Source organism: Dioscorea cayenensis, chromosome 8, assembly GCF_009730915.1.
Source record: "Dioscorea cayenensis subsp. rotundata cultivar TDr96_F1 chromosome 8, TDr96_F1_v2_PseudoChromosome.rev07_lg8_w22 25.fasta, whole genome shotgun sequence".
In the NCBI taxonomy this organism is placed as follows: domain Eukaryota; kingdom Viridiplantae; phylum Streptophyta; class Magnoliopsida; order Dioscoreales; family Dioscoreaceae; genus Dioscorea; species Dioscorea cayenensis.
Genome location: NC_052478.1, coordinates 2,144,988 through 2,157,624, shown reverse-complemented (window position 1 = coordinate 2,157,624; position 12,637 = coordinate 2,144,988). Strand labels below are relative to the sequence as shown.

The following is a 12,637-nucleotide window of genomic DNA, read 5'->3' as shown; positions in this document are numbered from 1 at the left end:
TTTTTTTTTAATTTGTCGGTAGAGAAAGAGGAACATTTTGTATGCGGACTTACGCGTGTAAGTCCACTTGCAACATTTGGAAGTGACACGCACGTGCAAAACACGAAGCTAAGCATGCCACGTCATCAACCAGGTGACATCGCATTAAAATAGCGAGATCCCACCCAACTCGAAAATGTTTATTTTATAAATAAAAAAATTTATTAAAATATTTTTATTTTATTTTAAATTATAAAAAAATTTTAATTTACATAAATTAATATTAATGTTAAAAAGCATTTGGCAATATATGTGGGTGGTTTATTAAATCAATTCAATCTATTTTAAAAAATGAATTAAATTTGATTTAAAATTTTAAAGGCTCATATCCTTAAATTATTATGTGTAATTACGTTCAAATAAAAAAAATACTAATAATATGTTTTGCTTTTTATAATCACTAATCTTATATATGTTTCTAAAAAAAAAAATTTTAAATTCTTGAAAAGACGTTTTGACAGAGATTGACTAGGAAAAAAATTTCTTCCAATCAAAAAAACTTACAAAATTAAAAATTTCTAGAAAGTATTACTTTTAAACTTATATATATATATATATATATAATTCATAAAATATCTAAGATACACACAATAAAAATTTTACTTTTAAAAAAGGTGAAAAATGCATTGACATTAATAACTTGGCCCACTGAAAATTTATAAATTTATCTAAAATAAAACCAAAGGCGGAAATTATAAATATTTTGAGGGGGTGGAAAGTGAAAATCATGAGTAATGGCATTCTCGTAGTTAATAGCTCATTTTGAGGGCATTTACAAAGCTAAGGTTCTTTATATAGGTACCATCGTCTTCATTGCTCCTCAATCCATCGCCATTAGAGGAGCTCTCCTCCTCCATCATTCTTCAAGGAGAGAGCTCCTCCATTTGCTTCTCTCCTTCGTCTTTAGATCCGTTTGATCGGAGAGGGCTTTAGGGATTTGGGATCGTTGCCAATGGAGAAGAAGAGGAGGTACGCCTTGTTGCTTTGCGCCGAGGATTCGGACTATGTGAAGAAGGTCCACGGTGGGTACTTCCAGGTGTTTGTGCGGCTGCTTGGAGACGAAGAGGAGGAGTGGGACTTGTTCCAGGCGGCGTGCGGGGAGCTACCCAGGGGGGATGATGAGATTGGTATGTATGATGGGTTTGTTATCACCGGCAGCTGCAACGATGCACATGGAGATGATCTGTGGATCGGTGACCTTGTACGCCTCTTGAAGAGGCTTGATTCTTTGGAGAAGAAGGTCCTCGGCATTTGCTTTGGACATCAGGTTTTTTTATTTAAACCCTAATTTTTTTTTTAGACGATGATATTAGTTTACGATATTAGTTTACGGATGAAATCACGCCATCATTGATTTTTATTTTGATTTTGATTTTTTAGTTTTGATTTGATTGTTTCGATTTCTTTTTTCTATATCTTATTTGATCTCTTTATATATATATAATATCTTAAAATTTGGGGTTTTTTTCTCGTTTTTAGCCCGCTTATTCTTGGAAATTACCTGCAGCCACTACTCTGTAGGGTTTAAATATTTAAATTTGAGAGCTTTTCCTGCGTAATTTACAGAAAACTCCATGGAATTTGCTGTTTTGACAAGTATTTTCTTTTCTTCTTTTTAAGGTTAATTTGGTATTTTTATGTTGTAGGGTCATAGCTCGTAATCTTGAAGGATGTTATTTAATATGAACCCGTGGCTCTTAAAATTTTGCCCATCTGGTTCAATAGTATAAAGTTATAAACAGTAATTCCTTTTTTTAAAAAAAAGGAAACAAAAAGAAGTCCATGACCACTGTGAAACATCACGGATTAAGCAATCCAGCTCAACAAACTCCATTTATTTTCTAAAATAATAATTTTGAAATATATTCATTAAAAAGTTTTGATCTTTGTCAAAAAAAAAAAAAATATTTATGATAATCGGTATTACAAGGTCACATTAGATAGTATAAGTTACTGTAAACCATAAGATAAATTTTTCTTTGGTGTTTTTTTAAAAGAGAGTCTTTATGCTTTAGTATTTTTATTTAGTCTTCAGTTTTTCTTTCCATGATGTATGGTAGTAGCATGAGTTTTTTTTTTTTGGTCTGTAGCCGGATGATGACACACACATAGGGATGGCCTTTGTCAAACATTAATCTACATGCTGACAACTTGTTGCCACTTGTACAAGCCATGTGTTGGCTGAGGCTGTGTTGGATACCACATATGGACCACTGCCTCAGACACAATTCAAAAAATGCAAGAGCCTGTTCTATTAAATAGCGCCTATCCCTTTCTAGTTTGGTGAGATTGCGTGGTTCTGAGACATCTCACGGGTTTTACAATAACTTACATGCCGTCTTATCAGTTGTCTGGTTGGTTTCTATTCATCAGGAATCCTATCTTAATTGCATGTTCTAATTTTTGTTGGCTGAGTCTTGGACTTTCTCTTGGTTTTATATAGATATGAAAGTAGGATTAAACTGTGGGTGCCTTTTTAATGTAAGTTCACTTAGAAACAATTCAGAATGCTAGAGCCTTTTTTATTAAATAACATCCATCCCTTACTAGTTTGGTGAGATTGCTTGTTTTTGAGACATCTCACTGTTCTTTATGTTACTTGCATGTTATCTCATTGGTTGTTCAGAATTCTCACTCTTTTAATGTAAGAAAACATCTTACTGTTTTTCGATCACTTTCTTAAGAGCATCTTTTAATCTATGTAGTCTGTGTATTGGACTTCTCTTTGTTTCCATAGATATAAAAAAGTAGAATTAACACTGCAGGTGCTTTTTAATGTTAAGTGCAGTGGACTCCCTGTAGTTTTGGCTAGACCTTGACAAGTGGGGACAACCATGTGCAGCAACGTGAGCCCTTAGCTGCTCTCAGGCTGCACATATTGCTTTTACCTGATGAATTTATGTATTTGGACATCAGATGGTTGGAGAAAAGATTTCATTGAAAATAGAACAAAAACAAGGGTAAACAACTTGTCCGTTAGAGCTCTAGGTGTTTAAACTTCTTATGAGTTTTAGCAGTACATTGTTATACTTATTGTGTGATTCATGGCCAGTGTCGGCGGATCATTAAAAAGACCTTTTTTTTCTTACTCATCTTGCTTCATCAAAAACAGATACTATGCAGAGCATTGGGTGGAAAGACAGGCAGGGCAAAGAAAGGATGGGATATAGGGTTAACTACCATCCACCTTTCCCTCTTCCACCAAGTACCTCCCCTCTCCAAACACCCCTGCTTCTCTCTCTGTGATAGAGTGCCACCGTGATGAGGTTAGTTAGTTAATTACTTCATAAATTTCTGTTATTATATACTCATCTTGATTCTTGAAATGGAGGTTGAAAATTCTTGAATTAATGAAATGAAGGTATTTGAGATTCCTCCGAAGGCAGAGGTGGTGGCATGGTCAGAGAAAACAGGTGTTGAGATTTTCAGGCAAGGAGACCACATCATGGGCATCCAAGGCCACCCTGAGTACACTAAGGACATCCTTTTGCACCTCATTGACCGCCTTCTTCAGCGCAACCTCATCCAAGTAAGCTTTATGATAAATTAATATACAATAAGCTTTACTGAATTGACTACTTGTGCTATTAATCCCCATTTACTCTCTTTCAAAATCCATAATATCATTTTTTTCACTCAATTACATGTACGGCCTTCCAGCCATGCAAATTTGTCTTTGGCGTTAAGCGTTGGTTGGTGTCCTGTCTACATCCATATTTGAACTTGGATTGTCATGCGAAAAATTCTATCAAAAAATGATAGTGCCTTGAAGTAAATAACTGGGCAAAGGACAACGAGATAAATGAGTTATGAATGCATTTTTCATCATGTTGTTCCTATCTCATTTGGTTTGTAGATCTGGATTTTGATGCTTTTGAGCCATTTGTACCGGAGGTTGGTGTAGGGCATGCTCCGCTTTTTATATCACTAGTTAGGTTCGCCCTCTCAGCCTCTCAGGCCCTATCTGTCCTTTTGTCAAACACCAACCAATCAGGTTGCTTTAGTCCTTTTCACAATGTGTTAAGTACATGCAAACCAATGGCCTTAGATATTTTTACACGGATTTAGTTACCATGATAACAAGAGCTTGTGACAGAAAAACCATAAGATTGCCTTTTTCAAAGATTAACTCACTCTTATTTCTCTACTGGACATGAGCTAAATGAAGGTTTTATTGTAGAGCTACCATGCGGAAATAGGAAAGGCGAGCATTGAAGGCCGAGAGCCGGATAGAGAGGTATGGAAGAAGCTGTGCAAGGATTTCCTCAAGGGGTGACTAATATGATTAAGAAATTTTATACCATGGTATATGTATCCATGTGTGTGTATGGTTAATTTAGCCAGAAATTCACCATTAGATATTGTTCCAAGTATTTGTACATATTCATTCTAGTGGATGAGGGTGGGAATTTGTTGGAGCCAATTCACAAGTTTCTCGGATTGATTATGTATGAATGGTGAGTTTTGAGGATGCCACAACCCACTGAATAAGTCTCACAGATCTCATTGAAGTGTTTGTCTTGGTTTTAGTTTACTAAATCATTTACAATCACTTTGATTTTAGTCTCTTGGATTCAATGGATGGTTAACACCTGCTTTCGTGCATAACTGATTTTACCTGAAATTCACAATAATTCTTAAGATCTAACAGATTACGATATGATATGAAGTTTCTTTAAATGCCACAAACCACACTATATATATATATACAATATTAATATTCATACATAAAGTTTCTTTATAAACCACTATCATGCATATATAGGGTCCGTTTGATTTATTCATAAGAACAACATAAACGGTACAATACAGGATAAATAGTTAAAATTCAGTACAAATACTTGTGATATTTTTTGATATTTATTGAACAACACAAAATAAATTTTGTGTTGTTTGGTGTTTGATTTGCAAAAATATAGAACTAAAATTTCTAAATTTATTATAATGCCCTTATTCTATATTAATTTTACAATATAAAAACGTTCAACAAAATATTTTTTAAAAATCCAAAGATTTGATCCAAACAAAACATAATTTAAAAATACTTTCAATCCACAACCAACAAACTCCTATTAAAATCCTAATCTAAAAAAACAAACAAATAAATAAATAATATAATCACATTGCTTTAGAATAAAAAATTATAAAAATAAATCTCATCTGCATTCAAAAATAGACAAAACTAAATTACCTAGAGAAACCTAATTCTCTTTCAAATATATTAATGTGATTTTTAATTTTAGGTAGAAGCAATATGATCTTTTAAGTTAATCATATACTTCAATAAGATTTTTGTACCGTGCTTTTGGCGGTACAAAAAAATTGGTTAGCTGTGTTATACTTTAATCAACTATTTGTCATGTACTCTCACTTCTGTAAATCAAACAAATAACAATAGAAAATTGTTTTGTGTTGTTTTTTAAAATCCTACTTATCAAAACATACATAGAAATAAAAACATAAACATGACAATCGAATATTCAGCAGAACCCATAAATCAGAACCCCATAAATTGCACATTAACTGCCTAAAATAAATAAATTTAGGAGCCTTTACTTCGATGTGATATTACGGCCTATGTATCAGCAGCAGCTGTTTCACTTCAGAGCTTGAGGTACAATGTATTTTGCTAATTCACTAACCACACACAAATCATATGGTTTGGATATATAATTTCACAATAAAGGAGCACAACAAGCCTCCCACCAAAAGGCAGGTAATGATACTAAACACATGAATAAAAATTTTAAATTTCCAAGCGATCAGCAAATATCAGAAGGCTTAAACATAAGGCAGAGTACTGAAGTACTAGCTAGAGACAGGCTTTTCCTATATAATGTTGTTAAATGAGCCTTGCATCTTTGAAATCTCCGAGATTGAAAAAAATTACAATGTAGAGGGCACGACAACAAATTTGGAAAAATGCAAACAAGCACCAGAACACAAAAGTTAAAAAGCTGTTTATACAGTGCAGAAACAAACAACTAAAGAGCAGCCAAACAGTGGAAAAGAAATAGAGACTGGCAAAAAAGGACACAACCACAGAAGTTTGTATTCAATAGCACGGTCCTGGTTTAATGTTTTTATGCTAAAATGAAGGTGGTTCAAATCCAGAACATTCATCAATGTTCAAGCATGCCCAGCAGTCAAACTGTTATTTAAATCATGGAGACATGAGAAAGGAAATAGTAGCATTGGAATTATGCCTAAATTTAGGCATTCAGTGGAGCACCAGATCCCCGGCGACATTCATTCAGCATATCCAAATAGAACTGGCACTTGCTGATGTCGCTTCCGAAGTTGTTGACGCACTGCATTGGAGAACAAAATGAAACACAAATCAATATATATATATATATATACTTTAAAGAAAAACCAGAAGACAAAACATATGTTGGTTGCTTGTGGAAATATCATCAAAGGTGATGAAAGTTTTTTTTAAAAAAAAATTGATGAAAGTTAAAGAGATTTACATCTTGGAAGGCCTTTGAATGGATGTTGCAAGAATCAGCACCCATAGAATTGTTCATTGGGGCAGCTGCAGCAGGTTCAGATGCTGCCGTCTCAAGCTGAATGGTGCGGGGACCCATAACCGCATCAACAGCCCGGTGAGCAACAGCACTTCCAGTACCAAAAGCCACACCTACAATATGGGAATATAACACAAAGACAAAAATGACACATCAGATAAAAGTTAGAACTAGTTGGGAGAATGATGCTGCATCCCAGAAGAGTTTCAAATAGCAAGTTATCTCTAGTGTACCTTGAGCAATGGTGGAACCAATTCCTCCAAGGACGGATCCACCTCCTTGAACAGGAGCAGGCGGAGGAGCTGAATGAACTGCAACAATATATAAATTTGAAAATCAATATTCAGCAAGCAGTTAATCCAAACAATGTTTTAATCAGAACAAAATGCATGGGCTACAATTATTATATTAAGCACAAAACAAATAAAATGCATATGAAATAGCATAGCTTCCATATATCTTTTGTAAGTCTGTATATTACACAACCATCCAATATCATTTATTAAGAACGTTATAATCTTATCAACCTTTTACACATGCCTGTCGGTCATCTAAGCATTCCTGTTAAACTGCAAAACTACTATGGACATGGTGATAATGAGAGGCTTGGAGGATAAAATTAGGGGGGCTATACAAAAAACCAAGGGATAATAATCTATATACAATTTTTTAAACTTCTTTAACAAAGATACAAATATCTACAACTAAGAAAAAAACAGATCTAAAGTTGTCGAACTTCAACAAAGGAGGCATTTGCCACATAGAAACTGAAGCACGCAAATAATATCTGCATTTCAACAATATAATTATGATATGAACCAACAACAATTATTTAGAAGTAACAGAAATTTAAATCATCAACATAGCATCAGCATAGAAGAAGATACTATTCAACCATTCAAGCAAATACATGCAACTAGAGAGATTGGTTAATAAATTAATTTACTAATAGTTCTACTGATATCAGGGGAAACAGGAAACACAATGATTACCTGGTTGAGGTGGATTCCTCACTGGAGCTGCACGTGGAGGAGCACGGGGGGCTGAGCGTGAGCGTCCTAAAGCAAAATGGAAGAAATGGTGCAATAATATGCATTATATATAAGATATAACAATATGATCCCCCAATGGAAACAGAATAATCCACGAGTGCCTAATGAGAACTTAAAAAAATCACTGATCATAAAATTGTTATGGATCACCAATTTCAATTGCCATTTGGTTCATCATAATCTATTGTATGTTAAATAAAGATAAACTACAAAACTTAACCGGAACTATTGGGTGTTAGCTGACGAAAATCAAAAACAAAAGTCAAACACTAGCCCTAAATTCTTTTCATGATGATCATTCTCATAACTTTAATGTTGGTGGAAGTGACATAGCAAGGAAAACAAATTCATAATAAAATAAAGTAAATGTGTTACGAAGTGCTAGACTCCATTTAGGACAGTTGAAGGGAGACAAAAATATGGTGAACATCTTCCATTGCTAGGCGATTATCTCATGTGGAAGATAATGCTCAAAAAGCATAATAAATTTTAAGAACTTACATGTGTTGCAATGTGTAGTCTAGTAGGACATTATATTGATAAACAAACCTGACCGGCTGGGCCGGGCCATTCCGTGAATGTGATAGATGTTACCAGACATGAGAAAGGGATACCAGGGAATGAATGATGAGTTTCATCTAGGAACTACGAGTCTTAAACTAAGTCTATGCAACCAACTAATTGATCAACAAGTTTATCTCTGAACCATAAAGAGAACAAGGAACTAGACCAGACAATGGGCAATTAACACTAATTCAATTATTACATTTTCAGCAATGCAAAAGCAAGAAAGTGAAAATCCAATAATATCACATTTACATCCTGTCCATGACTCACAAGTACTCAGGTTTCACCCCATTGAAGAATGTATCTTATAAGAGACCACGGCACACTGCTATTGTTGTTTTAATCACACAATTAACTCAAAATCTTCCTTCCCTACCATTATTAGGAATATTCCAATCTTTAAGACCTAAAATCCTTCAAACGATTTATACTTTCAATAAACAAGATCACAAACTCCAACATATCCTTAACTAAACCAAATAAAATTACCATAGAAATGGAAAGATCGCTAATAATTCTATCAAAAAGTACTGGCATATTCACATATATAATCTCAAACATAATAGATCCCAACTCCTAAATAAATAAAAAAAGTATCATCCTCAAAAGGCATCCTTAAGGATGAAGACATTATTAAAATTAGTGATGGATATAAGATTGATCATTCAACAAACAACGACCGACGAAAAACACCGAAAACCCTAAATTCCTCCTCTTATCTCCACCCACATCAATGATTTGTGATGAAAGAACAAATGAAATGGATCAAAACAAAATCAGAGAACGAATCAAACCTAGAGATCTACAATAACCACAGATTTCATTAAAATAAACAGAAAATAATCCAAAAAAAGATGAGAATCCCATACCGCCAGAGCTTCGGCGAGGCATGATGTCGGAATCGAATAGGAACAAGAAACCAGGAGAGAAACCCTAAAAGCTGCAAAATAACCCTAACGTTTTGCTTTGAGGGATAGGATATTTATAGAGAGAAATCTGGCTTTGAGTTGACGGTTTTGCCCACGCCAGTTGTGTTTATTTACAACGAATATCCGGATAAAACGAGAAGATGGCTAAACCGTCCGATCTCCATCGGACGGACAAGATCTCAAAGTAGTCATGGAAACACGTTTCCATTCTCGCGGCCGCGAGGGTTTTGGAGCTTGCGGAGCAAGTCTAACAAAGAAAGTTCTAGACTGTTTCCTTGGAATTTATAATTAAAAATTCAATAAATTATTATCATTAATTCAAAAAATCAACAGCATCCTTCTAATTGATAAAACATACCACATCAAAATCAAAATAGAATATCTTCAAATGAAACGAATGGATAAAATGAAGACTTAACTTGTATTCATTCTAATCTCCAAAAACATCATCTTGTGCCCATAAAATACACACACACCAAAAAAAAAAAAAATATATATATATATATATATCACTGAAAAGTGTAAATACAAAGAAAGCAAATTCAAGCTTTGAGATGGCCAAGCCAAAAGAACAAAGGAAACTGAGCAATTGCTATGAAAATGAATATATAATGATGCCTGTTTGAATGGTTACTGTAAACTCTCATCTCTGCAAAGAGCACCCTTTTCATAGTGTTAACCAAGAACACACCCATGCAGAAACACAACCATGATAGTATGAAGTAATAGGAATAATTCCAGACAAGCTTTGTGAGGATGGCGACCGATAAACCTGCAAAAGTATACCCTCCATATGCTACAATGTCAAGAATAGGTGCATCCCTGCTGCCAAGTGAATATGATAGGCCTTTAAGCATCATGACTTGCAGAAACCAGCCAGCAAGTCCTCTTGTGAACTGAAAGCTCAAAGCTTCAGGACTAAACCTGCGAGCAGAAGTATAAATGGAGATGATGAGATTATTTGAGCATTTTGCTGCATAGATAGAAATCTTGTGATAGAATGGATGATTTCTTACTTTCCAAGAAGACCAAAAGTAAAGCCTGAGAGGATAATGTAGGTAACAAATGCCATGAAAGGCACATATAAATCGGGGGCATTAATATCGTCAATTGGAGGCTTGTAAGATAGTCTGCCCCCAACTGGTTCACTCATCCTTGTCCAATGGCCCTATAAAATGAGAAAGATGATTGTTTGGTTAAGAAAAAAACAAAGTCCAGTAATTTGAGAAATGAGCATAAGCAGGATAGAGTTAAGTTACCCTGTGCAAGAAGGGAAGTAGGATGAGCTTCAATTTGCTCCTTACGTATTTGTTGTTCACTTGAAAATAGTACTGCAGGTTGGAGAAATAGCTACTGATCTGTTTTATGAGATTCCACAAGGTTTTTTAAAGGAAAATATCAGCATGATCATCTCCAAAATGAGGAAATTTAACAGGTAAGAGGATTATTTCAGAACAGCACATCATACATTGCTTTGCATAAACTCCGAACTTGACCCCAAGAACCTCTCCCCATATGCCTCGAAGCCACCTTGGATGAGCCCAGATCCTGCATCATAGATTGCATTGCCAAAGGTGGTCTGTTGAGGATTTAGCAGTGGCCTTTGCGGTCCTGGCTGGCTGCTCTGATTACCATACATTGCTGCAAAATGATAAAGGGAAGATATTAAAACATGTCATCTAAGCAACTCAGTAGAAGCTTTTTGCATGAATTTCATTGCAACCTTCAATCACAAGCGGATAGCTTAAAAAGATATCCAGCCAAATCAAAAATCAAATTGACAGGGTGTTGTAATACAAGTGAAAATGAACAATTCATATTGAATAAAGTTAAAAGTCAAAATCAAACTCAAAATTACAATGAGAGTTACAATTCATATTAGCCTAAAAATATTGATATGAAGCACATATCAAATAATCCCATAAGAATTCCATGCCAATTATTAAATTTCAATATGCCAAAAGCCACTAATCTCAAGTCAACTCCTGTTATATTTCAAACCTGTTAACTATGTAGCCATAAATCAGATGCACGACTTCTATAAAAAAATTGTTAAAACTCAAAATGATGTATAAATAGATACCATTGTACAATTTGTCATCAGTTTTGATTAAATAGGCTTGTATCCTTCAAAGAAAGTTAATCGATAGAAGGCACTAATAGAGGAAAAGAGACCGCATATTCACTATTACCTTACCGGTGTCAGGGATAAAAGAAGAAAGAAAAATAAGAAATAATGTGAAACTAAGAAAATTGGTTTAAACCACAATTGTATATACCATAAGCTAGAATAAAGATGAAACAAGAATTTACTGTATTTGTTGATTCTTCTTCAGCACAAATAAGTAATCCATCATAACAAAGCCAAAAAGCTCTCCTCTTTTTTTTTTTTTAACTAATAGACGACAAGCGCCCCGATTTGAGGGCAGACAGAATATGGAGGTATACCAGTTTGTTTACACACCTCCTAGAAAAATCCCCCCTTCTATTTTTCTTTATATTAAAATTTGGGAGAGATCAGTTATCATTGATTTAAAAGTTCAAATGATATAAATCTCTAAGCAATTAGCAACTGGAATCAATCTAAATAATGCCATCAATTTTTGAAGTTGACTTAAAGCTACAAAATGAAATACAATCTTAACTAATAAAAAGAATTCATGATAAAAAAATTCATTACCATAAAAAACAACACTAACATTATTTAGACCATCCTTAAAGAAATAAAATTTTAAATTTGAAATTTTGAAATTTTAAAAAAAGGGCTGGATGAACAAGGAACCATTGAATCCAATTGTTCTCAAAAAATTCTCACCCTCAATTAACCAGTATGAACCCTAGATCTGAAAAACCTCGTTTGGATAAGATTGCAAGCAAATCGAGAAAATCGGAACAAAAGTACATGAATTGAATCGAAAGGAAACCAAAAAAACAAAGATCAACTTACCTCTCGATGCTTTTTCCTCTGAAAAGCTCAGTGATCTCCCTTTCTTTTAATTTTCTAGAAAATTTTCGAAAAAAACTAAGACGAGAAGAAATAGCGCGGGGGACGAGGGTTTACTTCCCGGCGAAGCAGGAAACAAGCCTTCATTCAAATACTCGTTTTCCATCTTTTTTTTCCATTTAACCCCTTAAAATGTACATATTCTCTAATTAATTCTATACATTTTTTTTAATTGTTCTTTATTCTTCCTAAAATTTATGTAAAAAACATATACTAGCACCTTCATAGAAGGATGGTAATATATTTATTAAAAACATCAAAATATATAAAATTCAAAAAGGAATTTAAAGATAGAAAGAAACAAACACAGTGAGTACACATTAGAAAAAAAAAAATCACTAGTATTGAGATGATAATGATGATAGAGTACAATACAGACTACCCACTCCTGGTGAAAATGAGAAAAAATTCTAATTAAAATATTGTAGATTTAATAAATCTACCAAACTAATGAGATTCTAACCTAAATATAGTATAATTTCGCTAGAATCATTTTTGCCAGTTGCTAATGAGAAT

General features: G+C 34.0%; 3 protein-coding genes across 3 annotated transcripts; 1 reads left to right on the top strand and 2 right to left on the bottom strand.

Moving 5' to 3' along the window:
• Nucleotides 1-863: 863 nt before the first annotated feature.
• Nucleotides 864-4,602, top strand: LOC120267520 (gamma-glutamyl peptidase 5-like). The gene is given in 5 exon segments (XM_039275196.1): nt 864-1,306; nt 3,152-3,243; nt 3,245-3,305; nt 3,401-3,568; nt 4,220-4,602. Coding segments are annotated over 5 exon segments (732 nt in total). The 5' UTR covers nt 864-991; the 3' UTR covers nt 4,316-4,602.
• A 1,451-nt stretch (nt 4,603-6,053) lies between these two features.
• LOC120267617 (uncharacterized protein C6C3.02c-like) lies at nt 6,054-9,202 on the bottom strand. The gene is made up of 5 exons (XM_039275292.1): nt 9,058-9,202; nt 7,562-7,627; nt 6,803-6,880; nt 6,513-6,682; nt 6,054-6,350 (listed from the first exon to the last, which is right to left on the bottom strand). The coding sequence occupies exons 1-5, from the start codon at nt 9,077-9,079 to the stop codon at nt 6,252-6,254; spliced, it is 435 nt and encodes a 144-aa protein (XP_039131226.1). The 5' UTR covers nt 9,080-9,202; the 3' UTR covers nt 6,054-6,251.
• Nucleotides 9,203-9,543: 341 nt separating this feature from the next.
• LOC120267601 (protein YIF1B-like) lies at nt 9,544-12,204 on the bottom strand. The gene is made up of 5 exons (XM_039275277.1): nt 12,065-12,204; nt 10,586-10,758; nt 10,377-10,475; nt 10,134-10,285; nt 9,544-10,041 (listed from the first exon to the last, which is right to left on the bottom strand). The coding sequence occupies exons 2-5, from the start codon at nt 10,754-10,756 to the stop codon at nt 9,660-9,662; spliced, it is 804 nt and encodes a 267-aa protein (XP_039131211.1). The 5' UTR covers nt 10,757-10,758; nt 12,065-12,204; the 3' UTR covers nt 9,544-9,659.
• Between the last annotated feature and the right edge of the window lie 433 nt (nt 12,205-12,637).

What these genes read in the sequence shown, in the direction of transcription:
- LOC120267617 (XM_039275292.1), bottom strand. Translation starts at nt 9,079, where the DNA reads ATGCCTCGCCGAAGCTCTGGCG. An exon ending in GCCTCGCCGAAGCTCTGGCG is followed by an intron (nt 7,628 to 9,057) that starts GTATGGGATTCT and finishes ATTTTGCTTTAG; the next exon opens with GACGCTCACGCTCAGCCCCC. An exon ending in TGGTTCCACCATTGCTCAAG is followed by an intron (nt 6,683 to 6,802) that starts GTACACTAGAGA and finishes CCCATATTGTAG; the next exon opens with GTGTGGCTTTTGGTACTGGA.
- LOC120267601 (XM_039275277.1), bottom strand. Translation starts at nt 10,756, where the DNA reads ATGTATGGTAATCAGAGCAGCCAGCCAGGACCGCAAAGGCCACTGCTA. An exon ending in CGGAGTTTATGCAAAGCAAT is followed by an intron (nt 10,476 to 10,585) that starts GTATGATGTGCT and finishes CTCATAAAACAG; the next exon opens with ATCAGTAGCTATTTCTCCAA. An exon ending in TACTTCCCTTCTTGCACAGG is followed by an intron (nt 10,286 to 10,376) that starts GTAACTTAACTC and finishes CTCATTTTATAG; the next exon opens with GGCCATTGGACAAGGATGAG.